Below are 27,400 nucleotides of genomic sequence, written 5' to 3' on the forward strand. Positions count from 1 at the left end.
GAGCGACAGGCAGCCGAAACCACCGTCTCTCGAGCCTTCCTGCGCGGGCAAACCGGACGGGCGCCGGGTACCCTCCGTGTGCCGACAGATGTCCCCCGGGGGGTGGTGCCGCCCCGCCGCCGTCCGCGCTCCCCGCACCTCCGCCAGGGGGCGCCGCCCGCCGCAATCTCCCCACGTGACGGCGCCTCGCCGGGAGGGGGCGGGGCTCCCGGCGTGCCCCGCGCTCGCGACTACGACTCCCGGCAGGCGCCGCGCTCCGCCCGGGGCCCGGCGGCCGGCGCCTCCCCTCCCCCTTCGCAAACGGCCGCCGGGCTCACGTGACCGCCGGGCGGCCAACCGGGTTTGAACCTGGCGCTGTTATCCGCCCCTTCCCCTCCCCGCAGCGCTTCTGCGATCAGAGCGATCTAAGATGGCGGCGGTGGAACCGGTGAGTGTTTCATTGCCTTCTCCCGCCCGCCTTTCGCTCTCCTTCCGCACCCTCCTGCCGCCGTCGCCTCCGTCTCCGGTCGCGGCTCTCCCGGCCGCGGCGGCCGAGGGGCCGGGCGGGCGCTGGGCCGGCCGGGCGGGCGGCGGACGGGCGCCGGGGCGCGGGCGGCGAGGAGCGCACGCACGCAGGGGGACGGAGCGGGGGGAGGGGGAGCGGGAGCGGGAGGCGCCGGCCCGCGCGGGGGGAGGGGGAGGCGGGGGCCTGAGGGCCGTGCCGGCACCGCCGCCCGCCACACGGGCGCGGGGGGCGCCGGGCCCAGCCGGCGGCGGCCCCGGGCGGGCGGGAGCGGGGCGGGGGCAGGGCCTGGCGGGCGGGAGCTACCGAGGCCTGCGGGCCGGCGGCGCCGGCTGCCGCCGCGGCGCCCATTGTGCCGCGCCCCGCCCGCGGCCCCCGCCGCCCCCGCGGCGCTGCGGCGGGGGGTGAGGAGCGCCGGGGCCGGAAGGCGCGGCGAGGAGGAGCAGCAGCCCTGGGCGGCGGCGAGCCGGCCCGGCCGCCTGGCGGGCGGCTCGTCGGCGCATGTGGCGCGGTGGAGGTGGCCATGTTGCTTTCCGCCCGGGGAGGCCGGTGGGTGAGACTTACCGGTCACCCGGGGGCGGATCTTCCTCGCCGGCCGGCGAGCGCCCTCCTGGCAGCCGCGGAGCGGGGAAGGGCCGGCTTCCAAGCGGGTACGGAGCTTGGGGGGGGCTGACGATCGGGAGGCGCGGGGTTGTTGGCGCGGGGTGCGGATCGGTACGTTGACAGATGCGCTGCTTGGCGGTCTGGCAGCTGAGACAAGAAAACAGTGTGACTGGTAAGACTCAAGGCGTGTTGCAAACGAAATTGGCCTTTTACGCTTAGGTCATCTTTCTGGATCAAAATATCTTTATTCAAGCTTTTTATAGTTTTCGTGATAATTAAGTACTTTTTTTCTCTTTCGAGATATTAAATTATGATATTATGATCTAGTTTATAAACGTTTTCCTAGCCTGCACTTCCATAAAGAACTGAAACAGCTGGAAGTGGTCCAAGTATGGTTGTTACTCTAATCCCACATGCTTGTGTATCATGAGGAGTGGACAGCAGAAAGAGTTTCAAGAAAATGAGAAACTTGAGGAAGGGTAGTTTCTTGATGCTGCTTACCAACTGTGAATAAACAGCCCATGCATACTTTGGAGAGGCATTTGTAACATTTAGATAGAAAGTGTTTAAATTTTAAAATCACTTCCCTGTTTTTAAGTAAAGATTAACTTTACCCATTTGTGTAAGGTACGTTGATCCTTCTCTTAAGATTTTTCTTCCATGAACAAAAAGAAAAATCACCTTTACTTACAAGGAAGAGGTTGAAATCGGACAGCATTCATAAATTGCTTGACTAGGAGTTCTGAACAGGAAGAATGTCAGTAGTTAAGACAGTGACCTGGGCCACCAGCAGCACCCTGCCCATGTTTTCCAGCCCCAGTCTTAAAACGCTTGTTTTCCTACACAAAAGCTGATCTTTCTGAGCTATAGCCCACACATCTGAAGATGAGAGCTTCCTGTCAGCTCAGTGTTTTGTGGTGACTGGAGCTTAGCAGGGGTTGTGATAATTTGTAATACTGATGGCCATTAGAAATATAAATGATTCTAGAGGCATGGGTTTGTGGCTCTCCTGGCTGTGGTGCTGACATAAGCCTGTCCCTGCCCTGTTCTCTGCATTGTTGTTGCATAAGCGTGAGGTTGCATGTTGAGCTGGATCTGGGGACTAATTTAGCCAAAAATAAACAATTGATTTTGCCACACCGTTTCCTAGCAAGATTAGATTCCCAGATCCAGTTCACCGTGCAGTGAGAAATGGTTGTGCTGAGGCAAAGTGGAGGATAGGGCAATGCTCACAGAAGTTTAGTGCTGCTGTTGAATGTTCTGCCATAGTTGAAGTATGTTTGACTTCAGGAAACAAAATATCAGTTATGCTTGCATTAATTTAAAGAATTGAACTTCTGTCCTTTTTAGGTGAATCTGTCTTCTATCTAATCTTAGGCTTGTGTAGTGACTGAGGTCACAGGTGCTTAATGTTGCAGAAATACTACATGCTTTTCAATTGAACAATTTAATTGTATGTGTGGTTAGGGATTGGATTTCCTCTTGATCATAGGGAAGCCATTCTGTTGCTGAGCTTCAAAATCTGGACCTGGGTTTGTAGAGATGTCATCTGTGATGCTTCGCTAGTATGAAAATGTCTCAGGTAATACAAAACACGACTGAATGTGTCTTTTTAACACTGGCTCCTACTAAAATTAGTGATGTTTTTAGTATGTCCATGCTGTTAAATATAATGTACATTTTAAGTCTTGTTGAGAGGCTGGAAAAAATGTTTGAAACTTTAGGAATATTGAAACTTAAGTCCCATGGAAGTTGCTAAACAGGATTATTCTGAGTAAACACAGACCTCTTGCACAGGGGTATTCTCCACTGCAGGGGAAACTTAAGCCTCTGCAACACTGACAGGTTAAAATGCTGTTTTTCTTGAGCTATCCAGATTTTTTTGTCTTTTAAGACAATTCTAGATTTATTTGAGAATATGCAAAGATGTGCCCTATTAGAGTGTGCTCCCATTGCAGCCTTTGAGAATTAGGTGTGATCAGATAAGACTGTGCAAAAGTCCACAACAAAACCAATAGTAATGCTTTACTAAAACAGTAGTTTACCGAAGGTGACTTTAAAATGCAGCCACACAAAGCCTGTAAGTTCTAGGTGTGTGTAAATTGTGTGGAAGTAACTTACATGTGTGAATCTGAACCATCCTTGTTCAAATTGGAAATGGTCATCATGGCTATTTTATTTTAATTTTGCTTCATGACAGTTATCGTTACACTTGTGCAAATGCACTTCTTGTGAATTTAACTCTGCATTTTAAGATCCCTGGGTGAAACTTCAGTTACGTGTAGTTTGAAAAATGCTTGTTTAAACTGCTAATCATCAATAGGTAGAACTCAAAACTTTCTTTAAATGAAACAGTATTACCTCAAGGGGTTACAAACGTAGTGTAGGGCCTTGAAATTCTGGAAAGCTCAAAATAGCTGCTTAAATTCAGTGTGGGCTGGAAGGTATTTCGTTTGTATTATTGACAGTATGTAAATTAAGTGCAGGCAATGTTCAACTTCAGACTTTTGTTACTAGGTATTTTTGCTGTAATGTAGTCAGTGGCTTGCTGTGGTTGAAATTGGTACAGTATTCAGCTGTAGTATTGTGAACACAGTTGCTTGTTCATTGCGTTTTTCTGAAATGATACAAGATAAATGTATTTTGCATGCTGTTTAATAATTGAGAATGTCCATCAAACTTCCAAATTGTAAATTACATATCTGACTGAATACAAAGCAGCTTCTAAGAAGAGGATGATGTTGGACAACTTGGAATTTTTGAGATAAACATTTTAAAATTACTTTCTGAAAAAAATTACATTTCGCACAGTGTATAAAATGTCAAGCTTATTTCAGAGTAATGTGTAAAAATAGCATATGAGACTGAGTGTGTTTCATTTAGTGATATGGCCCGCAGGTGTGGAGGTACATGGGAAATTTCAATGAGAAAATGTGACTCTTGGTGTGAATTTTGAGGGAATAGAGGGAAAATTGAGGGATATTGGTGGAGAGCCTGCATTGTGAGATAGTTTAAAAGTGAATTAAGGTGACTTTTTTCCCCAAACAAATGTTTTTCACTTTTGAAATATTCTAAAGTCAAGGTTGAACTAAGTTTAGGGACTAATTTTAACCTAGGAACTTAAAGCACTCTTTTTTTTAAAGTCTGAAAACCTGTTCCTTTTTAAAACATTCAGATTATGGAGGTACTGAGAGTGTGATCTACAGATTTAAGTGTGCTGTGTAGTATCAGTGTTCTGTTAGCTGAATGAAAGTGGCACTTGTCCCTGATTCTTACATAGTGGGTGTAAGGCAGAAAAATTTTAACTGCTCAAAAGTCTTTCTCCTAAATGTGCAGAGCAGTTGTTTAAATGAATAATTTTTTAATAGTGATTGGTTTCTCATGTTCATTGTGGTTTATCAAAGAAGCTTGTGTATGTTACATGCTTTACAATAATGGGGACTACCAGTACTTGATCTTCTTGGTTGAAGATTGACCTCTTGAGCATCCATACATTAGACAATTTTGTTTTAAATTCTTTTCTGAAGGTTGAATGTGCCTTAATTTTTCAGCTGATGTAAAATTCTGTGCTTGGTTGTATAAGTGGGTCAGTATACTCACAGTAATTCGAAGTACTTTTGTGTCTGTTGTGTATAAGTGTGTGGGGAGATTAGAGGTGTTTTGTCCCTTGAGCCGTCTGAACTGTTCTCAGCAGTTTTGGGAAGTTTTTATTTTCTTTGAATGCCATAGAACTAACAATGTTAGATGTGAAAAGTCATCCCGTGGGTAGATTTTGTGTTCCAGTAGCAAAGGCAGCAGCAGAGTACAGGTTGGGGTGAGATGTAGCACAAGGGCAGCCCTCTTAGGCAGCTAGGAAAAAAAGATACTGAAGTGTTTTGATATATGTTGTCACTTGATTGCTAATTCTAGTCATAAGGTTGTGAATTGAATGTTGAAAATCTGATGGGTACTTTCAAGTGTGTGTAACCCATTTTTCAGAAGTCAAAAGGACTGTAAGTATTCTTTGTATCTTTTAAAACTTGAGATCATGTTTCCTAGAAAAAAGTGTGCCCTTCTGACCCTGCATGAACTGTGTATCTCTTCTGCTTCAGTCTTTTGTTCCTGTCCTCTTGTATGTGTGTTGCACTTCAGTTCTAATTTGGTGGAATGTGACTCAGTTAAAATGATGTCCCGTGTTTGAATAGTGACTGCCTCTTTAAAAATCTGTGGTGTTCTAACTAATAATTTATGTAGTTAGGATAGTTGCTCAGTATTAGGCCTTGTTATGTCATGCCTAGAAGATTTCGCTGTCCTGGTGTTAGGATAGTTGCTCAGTATTAGGCCTTGTTATGTCATGCCTAGAAGATTTCGCTGTCCTGGTGTTAGGATAGTTGCTCAGTATTAGGCCTTGTTATGTCATGCCTAGAAGATTTCGCTGTCCTGGTGTTAGGATAGTTGCTCAGTATTAGGCCTTGTTATGTCATGCCTAGAAGATTTCGCTGTCCTGGTGTCTGGAAAGATATTTAACGCTGTTTAATCGGTAACAGGTGGCTATTGGTGGTACCTCTCTTCCACTTGGTATTGCACGTACTACATATGATTACTTCTATGTATTCATTCCTCAGCTGCATATTGGAGCATACATGGTTTGCTTTCCTACAGCATGTAATATTTGCTTGTGGTTGGGTTTAAATCCTTTTTTTCAGAATATTTTTAAATAAATAGCTTTTGATTTTGTGCCTTGTGAATTGTTATCCTAACTGTAGTGTAGTAGCAGTTATTTGCAAGAAGCATAAGGACCAAGGTCGTTGACATGCTTTTTCCCTAGACATCTGATAACTGGGATGTGTGATTTTTCTCATTCTGTTGGAAACCCTAAGCAAGGTGAAATGTAACTTATTTTGGCTTAATGCAAGGAAACTTTGGAAGCCTCTTCCACTAATTAATTCTCTTAACTTACACCAAGAAAGCATGTAGTACAAGGATGTACTAGGTTATATCCTTTTGAGACGTGTTGCACACTCTCAACTGGACTTCCTAAACAACTTCTGTAGACAATTAGATGATGTGAATGTAGTCTGGGCAGCACCTGGAAACACTTGGTGAAACATAGTCAAGCTAGTTGTTCTCCTCAATAGACAAACCTGATTAAGCAGTTTTTACTGTAAGTGGTGTTTGTTTCCTGTCCTGGTGACATACACACCTTCCTTTGATATGTTGGTCATAATGTGCTGTGGAGAAAGAATAAATAACACCAATTAAATCTGCAAGTGTCAGAATCCAAGTAACGTGCAGGTATGCACAGTCATTAAATGCTGAGTAGGGAAATGTTTCATGGACTTTTTGCAAGCTGATTCCTCCATCAAAACCCATGTGGGTAGTGAATAAATGTCACTTTTAATTATGTGCTGTCTTGTGTATGAAGAGTAGGATTGGCCATATGAAGCTTTCCAGTTTATCTGGTAATACTACCCTATTTTATTACATTTATTTTAAAAGGAGCAAACCCAATGGTAGCCTAGTTTAATAGTAGATGCAAAGACAATTGTAGGTTAAAGCATGCATTAGTTATGAGCAAGAGTTAAGTGTTATAAAGGATTTTAAATTTAGTCCAGAAATCCCCCAGTCTTCTGGGGGAGACAGTCTAACTTCAGTAAGTTAATAGTGTACCAATTGCAAGATGTGAAGGCGTGAATTGGTAAAATGTGGACAATATAACCTTCATGTTGTATTTATAGAATCTTTTAAAACCTGCATGCTTGTGGTTGGGGTAGAATTTCAGTAGCTGGGAAGAGGTTGGATACAAGGCATGGACTTTGAATGCCAATTAGTGAACTTACTTTGTATTTGACTAATAATGAAAAGTGCTTTGGTATACAAATACTTTAGCTTGGCAGTCAGAACAGTGAGATAAAGGTAAGATGAGAGGAAATGGGAGATGATATGATTAAACAGCCAAAAATTAAAATGGTCCTTTTTCTGTTTTCCCTAATAGCAGTGGGAAATCAGAGGTAGTGAAAACAAGCTGCATTAGACTTCTGAGTCAGCCAGAAAACTGTTTTGTGGTAATAAGCTCTGCTTCCAACTTTGCACCTTTTTTCAGGTATAATCTGGTGTGTACAGCTGTACCTATCCTTGATGGGCAGCCTGGTGCTGAAAAAAAAATCTCTTCTGGCTGGGTTAGTTTGAGGGGAGTGTCATCATCCTGGGTCAGGATCATAGTTAACTGGGCCTTGGAGGTGAGTTGTCATGTATTGCTTCGGACAGAAGCTTGAAATAATGGTTAGTCTGGGTTTGTTTAATGCTAGGTAGCTTTCAAAAGGGACTTGTTATTGTGGCAGCTTAACTAAAATGTTTGTGCTGAGTCAGATGTCTTCCATTTGTCCAGAAATGGATTTTTGCATAGTTATATGAAGGGTGACCATCGGTATACTGGGCAGGTATTGAGGCTCACTGCATTTTTAAAGTTGTTTAGAGGTGCTACCTTTTAAAGTTTTGATGTTATCTTGTATTAGAAGTTATGAAATGGCGTAGCCCTGCATGTGCTCAATAGTTTTGTATAGATTCTTCCAGTTAATACAGTTTTAGAATACTGACCAGGGAGACTCTGACTAGCTCTTTGTATATTGAAAGCTATTTGAGCAAACATGAATGAGATTCTTAATGGAAATTATTTTTGCAAGGTACTCTGCATTTGTCAAGAATGAGTCTATTTGTAAAAATCTTCAGTGTAATAGTATTTGTAAATCAGCTGTATATATTAGATGTCTCAACTACAGAGTGTTGTGAATGAAAGCAAGATTTATCACAAAACCTAGTGCTTAGTTTACTTCCAAAATACCAGCAAGATTTTTCTTAGAAGCTCATTGTATTTGCACATGTAGTATTTCTGACTCTTCTAATTAGAAGCCCCTGAAAGGGCAACACTTAAATTGCGGTTGTCTGTACTTGACTTTTTGTAGTATAATACAAACAATAACATGGAGGATGAAATATTGAAATGCTGCTTTGGTGTATTTTACAGCCTTTGTGCCCTGACCATCTTTTTTTTTTGTGGGGTTCCTGTATATGTGGTTAAAGGAAAATATGTATATTTGATACCATCAACTTAAAAATAAATGGAGTTAACACTAGAAATTTTATTCTAGATAGAATTTGAAGCACGCACTAAGTTCTTTGAAGATCTGTTTAGCTTTTTATAGTATTACACTGGAGGAGATTTGACAGATTGTTCAACACTGCTTCTGTAGGTTTGGTGATGTTCCCCATTAGGGAATCTTCAGAAAGCATTTTGTTTTATTAAGAGGCAGGAAATTGTACTACCTGCACCTTGTACTGTGTAAATCAAAGCACTAGTCTAGTTGTCACTGCCCCTGTTAGACCTTCCCATTTCAGTCTTTTCACTGTGAATGTTGGAGCGTATGAAAACATCCTTAAACGTTATGTAAATTAGCTTTTGAACTGAGATTTTTTCTAGGTAAGCTGTTAAACTGAAGCATGCTTCATTATTTTCAGGCATAAGTGTAACTTCTCTGAAGTAAAACATATGCTTAATAGTGCCAAGTATATTGATAATGAAAAGAAAATCCCTGTTAAGACAGATCTTTAGGTGTTATCAGAAGAGTTTGCCAGCTGGGAGTGTGAAGGTTAAACAGTGTTTATGTTATTTCAAATACATTCCACTTTTTAGCAGTGTTGGTAATGATAAACTGAGTAATGTGGAAGTCTGGAGTAAACTGTTCCATTTATTACATGATTTACCATTACTTAATCCACCCCTACACTGCTTTGTTCTTTTAAAACCACAAGCTTTAAATTTTAAGTACTGCTTTTGTATTGCTGCATTTAGGAATGTCTAGAGTCTCTGGGTCTGCTGTAGTTAGCATTTTTTTATATTGCTGAAGTTCTTTTTCTTTCACAGGGTCAGCTGCAAAGGCATTTTTGTGTTGGCTGTAGGGAATGAGCTATAGTTGTCACTCCTTGTCTCTCATATTCTATCTAGCACAGGTTGCAGATAAGGGAGAGATGGTGGTAACTGGCAGGGACTCTTGGCCTCACAATAAAGCTTTGTTTCCTGGTTTGAAGGAATGGCATTATAATATCAAACCTGAACCGGTAGCTTCTTGAACTGAATTACAAGCTTGAGGGGGTTTGCATGCAAAGGAAATAAATTCTCGCACTTCTTTGTGTTAAAGTGTATTTGACATCTCTAGCACTGTCTCTAGAGATTTGAAAAAAAAAATATTTGGAATCAGTCTGATCTGTGGTAAACATGTATAATCATGTTTATTTCTGTTTGATATTTTAGAACTAATATGTGTTTAAATTCTGCTCTTTGGTGCCTGAAGCTTTATTAGTAGTGATGTTGCAAATAGAGACAACTACTTACCAGTTTGGTTTCTAGCTGATTGTAACGGCTGATTTCAGACCTAAGAACTGTAGTCATGTCTCCTACTTGTAATAACAGATTTTTCTAAATAAATAGGCCCTGTACATCTGCTTCCAGTGATGCTTTGTCAGAAACTAAAACATTCCTTCAGAAATTATTATTCTGAAAATTAACTTTTAGATGTGCATATTCTAGAAACATAGTTTATTGTGTTTTTCTCAAATAACTCAGAACTGTTTCAAGATAAGACAAGTATGTTAAATTATTCTGGAAGCAAATCACTGAACAGCAGAATATAAATTCCTGCAGTTAGTATTTATTACAGGACCTCTTCAGATGTTGAAGAATAAAGGGATGCATTTTGTGGTTCCATGATGTGATTTGGGTCCCTAATCCAAGATGAATTACCTTCAGCCTTCTTAAAGTTACTTCAAAGAGCTAAATTACCTCAGTAAAAATTGAGAAGGAATGTATTAATAAGTCCTTTCTTCAAACAGGAAACCACTCCCAACCCTCAGCCTTCAGAAGAGGAGAAAACCGAGCCAGCACCTAGCCAGGAGGTTGCCAGCCCTGAACAGTATATTAAGCATCCACTACAGAACAGGTAAATAGTACAGAAGCATGAATGTATTTTTACCAGACAGAAGAATGCCTATGGCTTTACAGGTCTCTTGTTTTCCTTATGTTTTGTAGCAGCCTTATGAGAGTTCTCAATTTTTTTGAAGATATTTGCAGTGAGGTTGCAAAGGAAATATAATCTGACCCTGATGTAATTTAGAGCATTTTCACATAGTGTTGTTACAGAAGCTGAAAATCTTTGCAAATTTTCACGATGCAGCCAAGTAATTAGGAAGAGCATGGTTTCCCTTTTAGTTGGAGGCAAGCATACCTTTTGCTTTTGTCTGATGTGTTTTAAGAGACTGATACTGAGATAAAGTTGCTGCCAGGCAGAACTGGAAAACCTTCCATTCTGCCTTGTACTTGGGCAGTTAAGGCAAAGACTTCTCATTCTTCCTTATCAGTCTCACTTCTCTGTATATTACCATGTTTTTTGATTCAGTTTGGAACTGAAAGCAGTGAAAGCTGTTAATCAGCCATAGAGCTTACTAGACTTGCATCATATGAGTAGCTGGTGTCTACTGTATACTGTTTTCCTTATATTTAGGAAGTGCAGCAGAAGAAACCCTGTAAAGTGCAGATTTGTACCAGTGTGTCACTAAGAGGAAAAAAAACCAACTGTAGGGCACTTAAATGTTGTTGTTTAACAAGAAAAACAAGAGCAATAGTTAAAAATTATAGTTAAGAAAAGTTACTGAAAAACTAAAGCCCTCATACTAAATTCTGTGTTCAGTGTGCAAAACCACATATATCTTAAAAGCTTTAAAAGCGACTGCTTGGCTTTTTACTGAGCTATAGAGACAGTGAGGACTTTACCAAGAAACTTTGCACTTGAAAACCTTGACTTGAGCCACCTTTCTGCAATAAAGATACTATAAGCTTACAGGTTGACTTCTTTTAAATGTGCACAAAAGTGACTCCAGCAGAATACATATACTTCAAAAAGAGCTGCTAGGAAGTAATTTTCTCCAAGTAAGCTGAAGAGCTGATGTCAAGTGCTCAGTGCTTAGTGTTGGTAGGTGGGTGCTGCTCCAAAGTGGACTTTTTACCAAGTGGCACCTTACTCTTTTTCTAAGTTTTGAGTAAGTGTGGAAAACCACTCTGCACTGTAGTGCTATGCTGTGTGCATCCCATTTTCCCTTGTCTTTCAAATTCTATCCTTCCTCTTTTTCCTCTAAACACTTTTAAACTGATCCTGACCCTCCTTTACAAGTGGTAGTGGGGATATTACTGGAAAATTGTAAGCTTTTAAAACAAGGTTTGAAATGTCAGGAAGGGTCTCAAAACAATAGATTGACACCTGGTGATTTAAAGTACTCAGCTGTGAGAAGGTAAATCTACTCTGGAGTGCTAACCTGAGTGATTTCAACACTGCTGCAACTATCAAAATGAAAAATAAGCCTGTTTTGTTAAATGCCTCATCAGGTATCCTATTTCAGCATTTTAAATGATGCTTTTATCTAAAAAGAATCTGTGTGTAAAGGTTCAATTTATATGTGTTGAAATTTGTACCCAGCAGAGAATGATGAATAAAATTGGATGGAAAACTTTCCATTTAGTTGTATCTTCATGTATATAGACTTAAAAAGTTACAGCAGTTGTTGGCTTTTTAAAGATTGTTACCATTAGTAAACTTAAAGCAGCTTCCCTTTTAAAATTTATGTTCTCCTAGGATGTGAGTGCTTGGGAAACTTCCTTGTCATGTATAGCTTTGGAGTGATATAATTAGCTTTTGTAACCTTTACAAGGAAATTACTGGAAAGGGAGCTGTGATCTTAGTTTAGATAGTTGGTGTTGGTTTAGGACATAATCAGTTATTTGTGGTAGGGGATTGCAGTTTAGCAGTGGCAGCAAAGAGATACATCTGAGGCTTAGGGGTTTAGAGTCTTAAATATTTCAAATAGTTTTGAATCATTTCTACCTAAACTGATTAATCAAGTCTGCCATGATTTTTGTAATGGGAACACAAATATTGTTGATCTGCAAACATCTGGATTTGAGAACTGAGTTTCTTTTCTATCTTATTGATGAAAACTTACTTCCATGCTAATAATCTCCCAAGGTTTGCAATTAGTTTGGATATTACAATATCAGTAATGAATTATCTTTTTCATATAATTTCTAGATGCTATTATTTTACTTTGTTTTCCTTTAGATGGGCACTCTGGTTTTTTAAAAATGACAAGAGCAAAACTTGGCAAGCAAATCTTCGTCTTATCTCAAAGTTTGATACTGTTGAAGATTTTTGGGCGTAAGTAAAGGTTTTTCAGTCTGTCATAATCCTGGCATATGTTGGCAAAGCTTATGCCAAAGTCAAAAAAACAAAGTACTCCATTAAATGTAAATTTTTAGGTGTAATTTGAAATATTTTCAAAATTGAAGGTGAGGCCTACCCCATTCTTCAGAATATGGTAGAATGTAACCTTTGAAGAAAATGTGATTGGAGTAGTTTTTCATACTTTAAATGCACGTTGTCTTGCTGTCAACACTGCAACACTACTTATATTTGTGATGTGTAGAAAATTGTATTTGTGCAGTACCTATCTCACAGTAACATGAAATTTTAAGTTTTTGGAGCCAGCTGATTGTCACTCCCTCAGTCCCAAATTTTGCTAGTTGATTAAATTCTCAGACAGCTGGCTCACTTCAGGTGTGCAAGAGTGGCTGAATCTGGAGCATATCCTTGAAAAGTTCATTAGAGGTTACAGAAGAAACTGCCTTCATTCTAAATTGAAGGTCTGTGAAAGCAGTTAAACATCAAGAACAAATCCTTTGAAGGTAGGCCTGTACTTTTCAAGCACTTCAGACAAATTCAGGTGGCTTACTTGGAAGATTGTCTGCCATAATAATGAAATATGGAGGAAATGACAAGTGGCATAAGATTGAGGGTGAAGAAAGTGCATCATGCATTTTTATCCTTCTTAGTGTTATGTGCTACATTGAGTGGTAGGGTTCTTAAGATTGCATGCCTTCTTTTGGCTGTAATCAGTAAGGGAGTGATGGTGTGTTTAAGTGGAATAATGAGACCCATCAGTGACCCATTCCAATAGGGAAGAAATAAAGATACTAAAGATGTTGAACAAGTCTTTATCAGTGCAGTTGTTGGAAGGAGGGGAATAGGATTCTGTGCTTGTAACCAGCTTTTGCATTTCTACTGTGGAGGTGACTAATTGTTGGATGAACAGTAGTTTGCAGTCTTGCAGTATGTAATGGGAGGCTAAAGTGTTTGAAGCTCCCTACTAAAGCTAGTTAAGGGTAAGTTTTTGAGCTCTTATAACGAGGGTGGTCTGGGTAATTAAAAGAAGTGTGCAATCTGGATGTCTGCATTCAAGGTACAAAATCAGTCACAAGCACTTGAAGTTATGCCTCCACTGTGTGTGGAGTGGGATATAGGTGTGGTGTTCTGGGGAGAAAATACTAAGAATAAGGTAAACTTAAAGTAAGGAAGCTGTTAAATATGTAACTGGCTTTGGAAATTCCTGTACCTGATTTCTAACTGTTAGAACATTACAGTAGTTAATTTTCTTTTTGGTGCTGAACCATGCCTGAATGTTAGTTGGTCTTGAACAGGTTATTGTGATATGTGCAGGCCTCTTTCTGAAGTCTGACCTTAACAGTGCAGGAAAAAAAGCATTTGCTTGCTAGGGCAGGGGATAGTGTGTACTCCTTTGATTTTTTTTTTTTTTTTTTTTTTCTCTGAATTACCCAGAACATTTTAAAGCTAATGCTTTTAGACTGCTGAAAAATAGTTAGGAAATAGGGTTGCTTCTGAAATAACTTTAATGATTTTTAATTTTTGTATTTTATTCAGTCATATGTTCTTGAATTATTTAAGAATTTTGTACATTAAAATAATACTTAGTTTTTAATCCTGCTTTTTTCCCTCCAATAGTTTATACAACCATATCCAGCTCTCTAGTAATTTAATGCCTGGTTGTGACTACTCGCTCTTTAAGGTATGCTTGCTAACCTTTTTTCTTCAGTTATGGATGTTGGTGGATGGTTTCCTGACTAAGCAAGACACTGTCCAAATATTTCACTTCAGATATTTAGGAACATGGCTGGGAACGTCCTAAAGGTGTTAATTTTTTTAGGACACATGTCCTCTGAAAATCAGTCTGTCACTAGTTCTGAAAATGCACGTACTTTAACACACTTCACAGACAGTACATTTTAATCTGTTGCTGTGTTTGTCTTTATTCTATGTTTGAGCTTTGTGCAAATACTTAAGTCTCAGTAATTTTGATATGAAATATCTTCCAGCTCTGTCATTTGGTGTGACAAGAAATGAGTTAAAATGTCCAAGTTCTGTGGGAGGCTGCAATGTTCTCAGTATTCTTTGAGCACTACTAGCCAGATGATTCTATAATTAAATTTTATAGCACTGGATGATTCTATAATTTTTATACCACCAGTTAAGTGCTGTATTATTCATAGAAAATTGTACCCAGCACTGACACTTAAAGTGTGCTGAGGAAGTCTTCGGACTGGTGAATAGGAAATGCTGATGAGAAAGTGTACATGAAATCCTGGGCTGGAGTAGAGACCTGAACTGGAGCTGTAAATTAAATCCTAACCTCTCCCAAAGTGCTTCTAATGTACCGCTGCTTTTCTTGATTCAGATACCTAAATAATGCCCTGAGTACTGGTGCCTGGTTCCTCCTTTGCTTATAAAACATAAGTTCTGACTGGGCCTCTTCGGTAGTCTTTGTACATAGTTTGTAAACTCCAGCAGTTGTAGGTAGTGAAGAGGTGGTGATGCTTGGGTTTGGGAAGGTGACAATAATTTAGGTGACTGAGAAACCTTACTAGTAAATTTTAGAAGCTGTAGGCCCCTCAGAGGCTAGGATATCTATGGATCATGCTTGCATTTTTTGCGTGAATCCTGAATCTGTGTTTTAAGTATGTGTGTCTATTCTGTTTGCTTATTATCAATCAGCAATACCTTAATTATTTAAATACATGGAATGGGTACGGCATTGGCAACTGTTGCAGGCTTCTAAGCAGTCTCTTGCTGTTGTCCTTCAATTGTGACCTACTAAGAGTGCCTCTTAAAGGTGATGAAGTAGTTTGAGCTCTGCAGCTGCCAGTGAGGGTGTTTAAATTTAAAGTGAGCTGACACCACTCCATCCTGCGTGTTGAACACTTAGTTTGCAGCCAGAATTTTGAAAAACAGCTCTCTTAATAGACAGTTCTTAACTGAATTTCTCTGTCTAGGCAGTTGCCTGCCTTTTTAATGACTGACTTTTCTGAGGTGCAGTGTGACTGGTGGATATGGGAGTAGCAACTAGCAGCTTTGCTGGATCAGCGTATCCAGAGTCATTTAATTCGGTGCAGGGCCACTGATAAAGCATGAATCAGAATGCAACTTGCTTTTAAATGGTGTACTGATTTTTGTGGCCTTGACAATTAAAATCCTCTTATTCTCACCTTGTGTGTGCAGGGAGTCACTGAGACTGCCAAGGGTGTCTGCTTCAGTGAAGGAATCCTTCTGCATAAGTGTAGCACTTGGTCAGTGTTGCACTGGGTCCAAGACTGAAAATAAGGGCTCCAGAATGTAGCTGCTAATTTTATCTGGTTTCATATGGGGCAAAGTGGATAGTTGACTTCATCCGTTCCCACGTTTTTTAATGTAATGTTGTATAGCCAAGACTTTTTTCCTGAGCTGTGATTTTTCTGTAGAAATAAAAATTCATTAGAGAAAGTGCACTTTTTCTAATGAATAAGCTGTTTTGGGGCTTTGGTATTGGTAGGAGACAGTATTCCTGGACTGGTATGTATCTTGAACTATACACCTTTTTCTTAAGTTGCTGTTTCAGTTATCACTGGCCTTTTGGTTATTCTTTAAGAAAAGTACAGATCAAGTCTGATTTAATTTATGGCTGTTCTTTGCAGGATGGGATTGAACCCATGTGGGAAGATGAAAAAAACAAGCGAGGAGGACGATGGCTAATTACACTAAACAAACAGCAGAGACGAAGTGACCTTGATCGCTTCTGGCTAGAGACAGTAAGCACTATGGCCTTACAAGTTGCAACTGAAGAATCTAGCATTTCTATTTAATATTTATATTTAATGTTTTAACTGGTTTGACCTTTGTGCACCACACTAGACTTCTAACTTCCTCCAGCACAGTGTCCTGTAAATTTTTATTGACAGACAGTATTGGATACATGATTTTTCAATAGTGATGCTTAGTGTAGTTGTAGTTTGAATACTTTCTTGTAATGGGCAGCAATAGAGATAATTCTACAGGACAGATTAACCTTTTCCTGTGGAATATATGGAATTGCTGTCAAGCTAGTGGGAAAATAATACTTGAGTGTCACTCCCAAATTTAACTACTTAAATGTAACAAGTTATTTGTAACATACTCTTAAAGTGAATAGTCTTCAGGTTTTAGTCTTGCTGAAACAAGGGAGTTTCAGATTTATTTTTGTTCCTTCTGTGCTTATCTTAACACTGGGATAGGCAAGTAATAGCACAATCTTCCTGTATGTACACTACAAAAATACTTTTTTCCATTGCTGTTATCTCCTTGGAATAGATTTTTTTTTTTTTTTGGAATGGTAAATATACTTCTAGAGATTATGTGGGTAGCAGTAAATGTGTTGTAGAAAAGGATACAACTGTACTGTCTAGGAACTGACTCAGGATAGCCTAGAACAGTTCAATGTGATCTGGGTTTTAGGGGCATGGATTGCAGACAGTAGAGTGCAAAGCAGTCTTACAAATACCTGACCTCTTTCTTCTGCTTGTGTGAGAGGCAAGAAGTATTTCGCATCTCTGAAAGGGAGAAATGGCCTTCAGGATCAAAGCAAAGGTGTCCAAAACACCTGAGCTGTTAAAATCTTTCTAGTCACTGTAGTAGTGATTTCAAGAAGGGGTTTGTGATCATTATACTACTAGGCATACGACTGCATGTAAGTAACTGAATGTCTTGCTCTCTGCGTTTGACCTCTCCACCTAAATGCCTGTATGAGTCCTTCTGATTCTTAATAGCCATTACGTATGGATTAAAAACATGTAGCTAATCAATGTAGACATAAGGCTAGAGAGCTCTGTTTTTTGTTCAGCAGCAAGCAATGGCACAGAGCCCAAATACCCAAGCCACTGGGATACGTGCTCTAAAACAACTCTGTCAATTCTAATTCCACTAATTATTTGTAACCAACTTTCCCTTATAAAAATCATAGCCTCCTTCTTTATCACCCCACTTTGGAACAAGTTTTTATTTTAACATAATGAACTTTACCATTCTTAACTGTAAACTAACCTTTGTTTGAGAAGACTTTATTGTCTGTTGTGCAGCATTCATGGAAGAATATACTTGATTAGTGTTCATTGAGCATGGTAGTCATCTTTGCTTGTATATGTGCTAAGGTGTTCATCAGTATTTTGAATGTGTGTGGTTTAAACTTAAAAATTTATGGGTTTTGTTACTCAGTGAATGTGTGTAGCCTGCATTTAGGTGTAATATTTAAGGTTTGCATAGTTATACCTGATTTATTCAGTAGGACACTTTGTCCTTCTTGTATTTCCTTGATGAAGTCAGCCCTTGCAGCTCTTGTGGGTACTCAAAGGCCTACTTTGTTCAGAAAGTTGCAAGTGTGTTGAATTTCCAAATGTTAGAAGTGATTCTGGAAAATTAATTTAATGGCAGTATTAAACATACTGTGGAAGTGAAGTAAACAAGCGTCCATTTAGAGATTCAGTGTTCAGAAGGATTTCTAATTCAGCATGGACTAGATGAGTCTGTCTTAACCACAAGAAATTCTCGGTTTTGAATATCTGATGGTTGTTTTACAAGTTGCAACCTGAAGATTTCAAGTAGTTTCATCTAGTATGTTGTTCAGGGATGTGACCTAACTCAGTGTGATGTTCCTGAACTGGAGTATGCCACCTCTGTCAATTCCCAGCTTCACCATCAGAAATCTGTGGGGGAAGAATCTTGAGTTACTTGTATTGTTGCACTTGCATTACACACTGTTCAGGATGACCTGTTCCCACTTCAGAGTCTGTGGGAACTCTGAGCTTCCTGAATGTGTTGATAAGAGGTGGTGCTTCATTAGATAGCACTCTTCATGTAAGTTGCAGTCTGGTTTGCCTCTGAATTGATATACTTCAGATTTAGAGTTAGACCTGACATAGCTGACATGCTGCCTAATTAGTTCTTCACAGATTCTTCCTAGATAATAAATGTCAAGACCTAACATTTCAGGTTTGTCTGTGTTAAACATACTTTAGAAAGAAGACTAAATTCCTTTAATTCTTACCTGATCTTGGATTGGGAGGATGGGAATGGGATTCAACACTATGAGTGATCAGCTGTTTCAGAACTTGCCTCTGCTGGGACAGGAGGAGAGATGGCCAACACAAAACAGGAGGACAATACCCTACTACAACTGAGTTTATGTTCACTTGTAACATTTGGAGCTTCGAGAAGATACTGTAATGAACAGAAAATTATCGCTGTATGGCAAGTGGCTACAAACAATAAAATGTAGTGTTCTGCAGTCCTTTGTGTACATTGAATGTTTGCCTATGAAGCAGGATTCTGACTTTGAACTGCCACTTTTAATGGTTAATCTTTGTTTTGTAGCTGCTGTGCCTTATTGGGGAGTCGTTTGATGACTACAGTGATGATGTATGTGGTGCTGTTGTTAATGTTAGAACTAAGGGTGATAAAATAGCAATATGGACAACTGAATGTGAAAACAGGGATGCTGTTACGCATATAGGGTAAGTAATGTGATTGTGTCTTGAATATGTGGAATGTAACAATGCATGTAAAGCCAGTGGATTTGATAGAGAATGTACTTCAGGCAAAGGTAGGCTGTGCAGAGCTGTATCCCAGGTTTAAGTAACTTGGTGCCAAATTATTGGCATTATTTTATAGTTTTTTGTATGGGTTTATGTTAGTAACTTCTTTGTACTGCTGCACTACCTTCACTGTAGTTTAAAAATAATAAAGAATTGAACACAAATCTTGGCAGAAGTTTTTCATTTTACAATGAGGCATTGTAATCAATACCCATAGATAGTGTAGATTCTGTTGCAGGACACGAGTTTGCAAAGGTGTGTAGCCAGTAACACTAGAGCATTGATAAGATATTTCTCAGGAAAGTAATGCTCACAACTAGGAGGAAACGTGCTGTAAATTTTAAACTCACAAGTATGTCCTTACATTTGAGAAAAGCTGGACAGTGATATGCTGTGAAACCACAGATGTTTTCCTACTGTTTTGTCTGTTTAAATACAAATCAAAGAAAATAATGCTGAACTTAATGGATTATTTGACATGTGTAATAGCATGCAATCTTCATTCCAGTAAGCAACAGTAGTTATCTCAGGTTATCATGAGTCCATACTATGGAAAATGCATGTTGTGCTTGCTATTTAGCAGGTATTGCTAAAGTTAGTGAATTTCTTCTTATGCTGTAGTATTGATGCTTCAAACTTGCTGTTAAATTCAGTCACTGTAAGCCACTTAACCTATGCAAGCCAATGAAAATATTTATCTTCCCATTTTAGGACATCTGTTTTAGGCCAAACTTTTAACTCAGGCATAGTAGCTTGCTAACATTTTCATTTACTGGACTTTCATTGACTCTCTTGACACATTCCTCATTTGGGCCTTTAAGAATCTGGTGGGGTCTGTCTTATACTAACAATTGTATTATACAGTCATGTTTAGACTTGAAAGGTAAGTGTTTAACAATAAACAGAACTGTGGTACACATCTTCTGTTAGTAGAGAGTAACCTGACGTCAAACCTAGTAGGCATCAGAGAGCATTTTTAGAATGGTATTGACCCTTAACTAAGGAACTAAGATGACTCCATTAGAGAACTGTAAAAAAACCTCAAGATTTTGTGAACTGACACAGTGACTAAGGTAAGCTGTGTTGACTACCTGCTGTCAATGTTGCTATAACTCCAAAGACAATACATCAGGCTTTTATTTAGCAGTTAAAATAGAGGTAAGCTCTAGTCCTGTAAACTGCTCCATATGACTAGGATAAGTTTAATAAAATGTAGTTTTGTTAACAATCTGCAGTTGATCAAGCTTGTTCTGTGGTTTAGTTAAGAGCTTGCAGCCTAGTGCAAATTAGTGGCTTGCATTTCACACTGTGCTAAGGAACACAATGTGTCAGTGTAAGGCAGGTACTGCAGCTTCTTTCTCTTAAGGCATAAGATCCAAGCTGACTTCTCTTAAAGTTCCTGTTGTGTAGCTGTTCATGACCAGTACCAATAATGAATAGGGGAGGTGGATGCCTGCTTTCTATCAGTAGTTAAAGAAAAGACAGCAGGTTTGTGCAGCTGAGATGTGTGCTGAGAAAAACTGAGTGTTCCAAGGAATTGCTGGTTTATTTGGTTCAGGTGACTTTATCATCTTAGTATTTCTGTAGTTTTATTAGTATTATTTATTTATTACTATTGTTAGTAGTTCTGCAGTCATGGACCATGACTTCTCCATGGTGGTTTTGTTTCTATACATGGGAATACAGCTTGTTGACATTAATGATACTCGTGTGAATGCAGTAGAATCCCTGTGTTCTATGTTTATGTAGGCCTGTTAATTTTTTTTGGCAAGAGCTATTTTATATGGTAAGTCATTGTTCATACAGAACTAAAAACTGATTTTTTAGATGCAATAAACCAGAAAAAATCTGTTTGAAGTTCTTTATTCATACCTGAGAAATTGTTTTTAAACAGGCAACCATTTCTTTTCATGATGGTGTCAGGAGATCTTAAAAGCAGGTGCCCTGTTACTAATTCCTTCCTTTGCTTAAACTGTTTTGTTTCTTTTCTCCAGGAGAGTATACAAGGAAAGATTAGGACTTCCTCCAAAGATAGTGATTGGTTACCAGTCCCATGCAGACACAGCTACTAAGAGCGGCTCCACCACTAAAAATAGGTTTGTTGTTTAAGAAGACACCTTCTGAGTATTCTTTCATAGGAGACTGCGTCAAGCAATCGAGATTTGGGAGCTGAACCAAAGCCTCTTCAAAAGCAGAGTGGACTACATTTAAATTTGATTTCCATCTAAGTGTTGCTAAGATTTGTGAGAAGTCTCATTCGCCTTTGTCTTGTACTTCTGTGTTCAATTTTTTCTATTTTGGTTAAAGTAACCATTACCAATCAGAATTTTAGTACACTTCACCCCCTGAATCCATAAATGTTTTCCTGGCCCACTCTGTAATAGCTTGGTAGAAACATTACTATTACAAAAGAAAAATTGTTTATCCACAGTATTCAGAAAAGAAGTTGCATTTCTGTACCTGCAGGAAATTACTCTGTTCTACATTTGCATTGTATGCAGTAACATTTTGCTGGTTTGGAAAAGAGTATGGTGCATACAGTTTTCTAGCAATTTTTTTATACAGCATCATCTTTGCTGTAACCTATGCTGATGGCTGCTAGATTAATTTATTTTCCCTATTTGATAACATTAGTGATATTTTGATTTCAGTTGTTTTTGCTCATGTAACATTTGGTGAAGAATTGGGAATATGACAAAGGTGGAATAAACATTAATTTTGTGCATTCTTTGGTAATTTTTTTGTTTTTTGTAACATCAGAGCTTTGCTACAAATTTATGCATTTCAGTCAAATCGGTGATCTGTTTGTGTGATTTCCTAAACATAATTGTGGATTTTTTAATGTAACACCATAATTTACATTCCTTACTAGAAATAGTATGTCTGTTTTTGTATCTTATGCTGTATTTTAACACTTTGTATTACTTAGGTTATTTTGCTTTGGTTAAAATGGCTCAAGTAGAAAAGCGGTCCCATTCATATTAAGACAGTGTACAAAACTGTAAATAAAATGTGTACAGTGAATTGTCTTTTAGACAACTAGATTTGTCCTTTTATTTCTCCATCTATACAGCAAGTATTTGTACCTCTTGTGACAAGGCAGTCTCTACTGTGGCTTCTATTGTAGTGTCTTCCAAGAAAGATAAAGTCTGGAGCTATAGTCTGTTGCAACTTTAAATAACTCTCTTAGATAGTACCCTAAATCAAAGTGAAATTATATTGATGTGGCTACTGGTTTTTCTTAGTGGTTGGTCTGATCATGGTTTGCTTTGTTTCTTTTTTGACTTGGGTTTGTGCCAACCAGAAATTTCAAGAGTACATAGAAAGCCAGCTAATTTCAGGTAGGGACTACACTAAAAGCGCTTAACTTTTAAATATATAATTCCTGTATGAAGTACAAGTAAAGCGCGCTAGAGATGTGGCTACAAAATAAAAGTATAAGAGGATCTAGATAGTCTGCTATTGTGTATGTCTCTCAATGAAATGAAACACTCCTTGGCTTGGAAGTTGCTGTGGGAGCTGTAAGCTTGCTTGACTTTAGGATTGGGGGAAATTTTGAAGGCCATTGAGTTAACTTCTTTTGAGCACAATGTGAGAGGTTTTTTCTTTCCACTCTTTAAAAGCAGAGCATGCAGCAGAATCAATGCTTTATTGCTAACTTCTAATTTTTTTAGTGTATGATGTACTTTAAGATCTTGCCAGGGCTATTGTAGCCTTTCTTCAGTTAAACTTAAAAGGCAGATGCCTATTGGGGTTTTGATCTTTGTGTTAACTCCTTAAAGCAAGTTTAGTCACTGTGGCAGTGAAGCTTCAGTTGAATCAGGCTTTTAAATCTGCCTGATTAAGGCACTGGAGTGTTTCTGTGTGTTAAGATAGACTTGAACACTTTCTTGTACATTTTGTAAGAAATGTACGTCATAAATAGCATATCAGACTATATCGAAAAGGTATTACATTGACTTCCAGATCATTATGTCTGTTCAATAGAAACATGGCAGGCATCTGTATCTAATCATACTATCTATGCCTTCAGTATCGGTCATTAATCAGGATAGCTGCTGGATGTTGAGAGCGCTATTAGGCTGTTTGTGTGCTGGTTTCTGGTGAAACTGGTTGCTTGCCCTGATTCTGCAGGCATTCGAAGCAGGCTGGGTTTGTTTAATAGGACCATTCATAGTAGAATATGGCAGTCCCTGCCTGTTTTCCAGCTTATTGCTTCAGCTAATCATCTTTGCAATTAAAGTAAGCTTTTTGAACTAAATTTCTATAAACTATTTTTCTCTATCAGCCACAAGCTCAATTGTGTTTATAAAGGCTTTGATATTTCTGAATAAACCAGTAATGCTTGCATGCATGGAAGGTAAAGATGAATCAGATTCCTGAGTGACAACATTAGATTGTCTATGTGTGTGTGTAATTTGGGAGCACTGGGGCAAGGCTCCCTAAAATGAGTGTAATTCGGAAACATAGGTAGTGCTGCCCTCTTATAAAGAGCATTGAGATTAAACTGAGTGCTGTGAGAAGTATGTAGTATTGTTTATGTTTAATTTCTCTACAGGACTGACTGGAATATTGTTCAGCATAGCAGCATTTTGTTCATTTAGAAGTGACTGATGGTTTTTTTGGTATAGTCTCAGGTTTTTGAGCCTGAGCCTATTTAAGCAGCTAACTGACTTGTACTGTAATAAGAAAGCTTCGAGTAGATTGGTTTGAGGCTCTTCACTGCTCAGATAACAATTGCTAATTTTCTAGAAGACTTGAGTGAAAAATAAATTACATACTTGCTTCATCAAATATATAACCTATGCCTTTAATTCGTTGCTAGAAGCAGCAAGTGACCATGAACGTAGTTTTCTCCAACTTGCAAGTCACTTTGTGCTGCACACTATAGTATCTTCTTCTGATGATAATGGCATAGTTTGTATTTATACTGTGGGAGAAAGCTGAGAGCTCTCAATTCTGCGTATTAATAAAACAGCCACAGGCTCTTAAGAGGAAAAAGGAGTAAATGTTTAAACTTAAGTATCTAGTTTTGGTACAAAATATTCAATGTCATTAAATTTCCGGCTAAATGGATAGCCATTGTCAACGTGTGGTTTTAGTAAGCCTGAGAACACTAAAGACGTAATATCTGAAGCATCTGTTCAGAAGTGATTTTATATTGTATGAAACCAGCAGAGCAGGGAAAGAAAGCAGAAACTTGCTGTGTTCAAAGAGGTGTAAAAATGTGCCAAAATATTTTGCCTGGGAAGAAGGGGTAACAGATGAGGAGTATTTGTGAATTAACAGCTTCTGGGTGTACTGTTAAGTCTCAGGCTATACAATGCTTTTCACTGTTGCTTTCTGTTTGTCCTGCTGCACTGTCACTGTCTTGTGTTTCAGGCTGTCTCTAGCTCAGGAAACTTAATTTCTAATGTTACCTGAATTCTGGGAGCTTGGGATTGTAGCTTTTAGCAAAGCTTGGACTGAACTCAAAACTTCCATCCTACCTAATAGAATCTTTTCCTACAAAAATGCTTGGAAAAAATATTCTGGACTCCATGGGACCCTTAGAAAAGCAAAAAACCATTGTATTTCAGCCTAGTAGTGACATGGATCTTTCCTTTGATATGTGACCTCCCTTGTTCTCAAGAAGTTTTACTTTTGAGTCTGAGCCTGATGGCTTTAAAGCTAGATTTTAAGAACATCCTGCACTGAAGTACTAAACCAAATAGTTGAGCTTAATAGTAAAACCCATAGAGCTTTCAGGCTGCCTAGCAGGTAACTTTTAGATGACTTTGCCCTCTTAAGGACAGTCAGTAGTTTCTGCAAACATTTTTTGAGTAGGTTGTAGTTAGGTCTTACAAAAAATTGTTTTTATGCAGAATTTGTGCCTTTTCATATTGGACAAGAAACAGATAAATGAAAATGACATCACCAGTAAGGAAATTGTTTATACTGATTTTACTTTGAGACATTTCATACCTGTCTACTCAAACTAGACTGGGAGAGCAGGACTGCAGAGCAAATTAGCAAGCAGTGTGGAACCAGTCCCATTCCTTGCTATCGAATGCACCTGCTGGACCTCTCTGTCATCATTTCAAAACTCCAGAAGCTGTTAAATCTTGACGACTTAGCATTTTGATCTCTTTGTAGGACACTTGTCACTAGCTGCTTGAACAGACTTTCTGCCTTACAGCTCTTAAAGTTTTGTATTCCACCAGAATTTGTTTTCAGGTATCCAGCTCTGGCACTGCAGCAAAGCCTTTCATAAGTACTTAAATTCCTTCCCCAGTACTTAAAAACTGTGGTCACTTCTGCTTTTGGCTGGTGGCTGCCTGGCACTTTCCCAGAAGACTATGGGATGCCATACTAGCCTTCCTGTTTTGAAATAAGGCAGGTTCTGATGTCCAGAGCTAAATGTGAATTGTGGCTGAGCACATGATGGTTGTTATGCTTCTTAGCATTAACTTGTTATTTTGTGTGATGCCTTAAATGTAAAAACATCCTAGCTGAAGTCAGTGGGTTGGTATCAGTTAGCCTGCTAACCAAACATAAATCAGGTTGTTTTTTTATTCCCTGCTAGTACTGACCGTGTGACAAGCTTAGCTGTGATTTTGTGGGTTTATGACTGTGCTTTTCCCATCTCCAGTTTTCTAAATTCTGATACTTTTCAAGCCTTACTAAAACATGGTTAATGAAGGGAAAAATTACACTGAATCTAGTCACTGCTTTTTTGGTCACTGATACCATGGAGAATTCCAGGTGTTGTTAAACCCAGATAAAGACTCTGTGTGACTTCTTTGGCATAATCTGCTTATGGGATTTTCACTTTTTTATCTCTAGCCATGTAAGTATGATAACAGTGGAAATTATACTTGAAAGTATGTGTGTGAATATATCATATATAAAGCAAAAATGACTCATCTATTTTTTCTATTTTTTTCAAAGTAGAAAACAACTGTTTTGTTACTTCTAAAAGGTTTCTTTGGATGACTTTCTGTAATGAATTATTGGATTTTGCTTACAATAGGTAGTTTAGATTAATCTTTTTTCCTTATGTTGTGCCTATTAATGTTATTGAGGAAATGGAGCCAACCTCATAGGTAAGGTTTGGCATTCTTTGAAGTAAAGCTAGTTTTTGAGCCTTATCTTCCTCTGTATGTACAGGGTAGTTATCCTAGTGCATCTCACCCTGAGCCATACAAATACGCAGAAAGTATAATGGGAAATTGGAAGGTACTACTTTTATTTCTGTAGCTTGAATGAAAATAAAGCTTCTGAGGAACTGAATGTCTCAGCCTCTTGACTCTGTGTGGTATGTAGAGAAATTCAAGTCAAAGATAAATGAACAAGGTATTGCTTGGAAATGTGCGTTCACTCTTCAGTTTGGAGTTTGTGTGTTTAGCCAGGGCTTCTGCAGCTCACCCACAGATTGGCCTAGTTCTAAACAAAATGTAACACAGTTACAGAATTCCTGCTGACTGTTCTTCCATTGTTTACCACAGTTTCCCCAGTAGGAAAGAGTAGTCTAAATATGTTTGTGTAGTGGTACCAGCTAGGAGAAAATTGCAGGTGATCTCCTTAGAGGAGCCTCCTGTGTTCCAGTTGTGCCACCCTGTTGATGTTAACTGGCTGGAGACAGTACACTGAACTTGCAGGAGGGGTTTTAGTCTGTTTGCTGTCCATTATGGACTTTAAGGCCAGAAAGAAACTGTCTCTGTGGATATATCATTGCACAGCTGTACACTTAATACTGGAGATTTTTTGAATACAAGAGTAGGTGTTTGCTGTAAACTGATTTCACTACATATGAACTGAGACTATCATCCATTTGAAGTGGGAGTGTTCCTGTGTCATGAGGGAATGGTGACTCCTGACTCCCAGGAGTGGAGATGCTGCTTCAAAGTTTCCCTGGACCTGGAAAATTCATCCTTGAGTTCATGTCCCTAAAGACAAGGGATAAATATCTGCATGCTGCCATCTGGGGACAGATGCATTCCAGATTGGTTGGGTTTAAAAAAAAAGCTTTAAAGGCCTCTTAATTCTTCATCAGTAGGGGTGTATCTTCCCTGTACACACAAACGTGGAAGTGAGGTGGGGATAAAGATCAAAACAGATTTTGTTTCTCAGGCCATGAGGGTTGTTCAGAGGTATTTTGAGGAGAAATAAAAATCAAAGGTGAGATGCAAGCACCAACAGGCTTAGCTGAAAAGCAATGTAATTTTAAGGTCAGTTGCCCTTGCAAGGAACCAGTATTCCCTTATTGCAAAAGTAGCACCAAATACTCTTAATGTTCTCTAAAACTTGTGAATGTGACTTTAGGTTGTATGGATTTGTCTCATGGTACCTTCATTAAACTGGGGATTTACGTATGTTTTGGGGGGTTGTAATAATGGTGCAGACTAGTCATAAGCTGCAAGAACAGTGAAGTGTTCTGGGAACACACTGAAAAAAAAAAACTGTCTATAGATGACTTAAGCAGCAGATGGTTCTTTCACATTTGT

At 39.1% G+C, this 27,400-nt stretch overlaps 1 protein-coding gene across 2 annotated transcripts; it reads left to right on the plus strand.

Moving 5' to 3' along the window:
- The first annotated feature begins 316 nt into the window (after nt 1-316).
- Nucleotides 317-26,186, plus strand: EIF4E (eukaryotic translation initiation factor 4E). Of its 2 annotated transcripts, none has more exons than XM_074905533.1 (7): nt 317-427; nt 9,971-10,077; nt 12,247-12,342; nt 13,984-14,047; nt 15,987-16,100; nt 18,694-18,833; nt 20,909-26,186. In XM_074905533.1, the coding sequence occupies exons 1-7, from the start codon at nt 410-412 to the stop codon at nt 21,021-21,023; spliced, it is 654 nt and encodes a 217-aa protein (XP_074761634.1). In that variant the 5' UTR covers nt 317-409; the 3' UTR covers nt 21,024-26,186. The 2 variants fall into 2 exon arrangements, with proteins under 2 accessions (XP_074761634.1, XP_074761635.1); XM_074905534.1 differs by lacking the exon at nt 317-427 and adding an exon at nt 2,619-2,687.
- Nucleotides 26,187-27,400: the final 1,214 nt, after the last annotated feature.

This window comes from Athene noctua, chromosome 4 (genome assembly GCF_965140245.1).
Source record: "Athene noctua chromosome 4, bAthNoc1.hap1.1, whole genome shotgun sequence".
Classification (NCBI taxonomy): domain Eukaryota; kingdom Metazoa; phylum Chordata; class Aves; order Strigiformes; family Strigidae; genus Athene; species Athene noctua.

What these genes read in the sequence shown, in the direction of transcription:
- EIF4E (XM_074905533.1), top strand. An exon ending in AAGCATCCACTACAGAACAG is followed by an intron (nt 10,078 to 12,246) that starts GTAAATAGTACA and finishes GTTTTCCTTTAG; the next exon opens with ATGGGCACTCTGGTTTTTTA. An exon ending in GTGACTACTCGCTCTTTAAG is followed by an intron (nt 14,048 to 15,986) that starts GTATGCTTGCTA and finishes TGTTCTTTGCAG; the next exon opens with GATGGGATTGAACCCATGTG.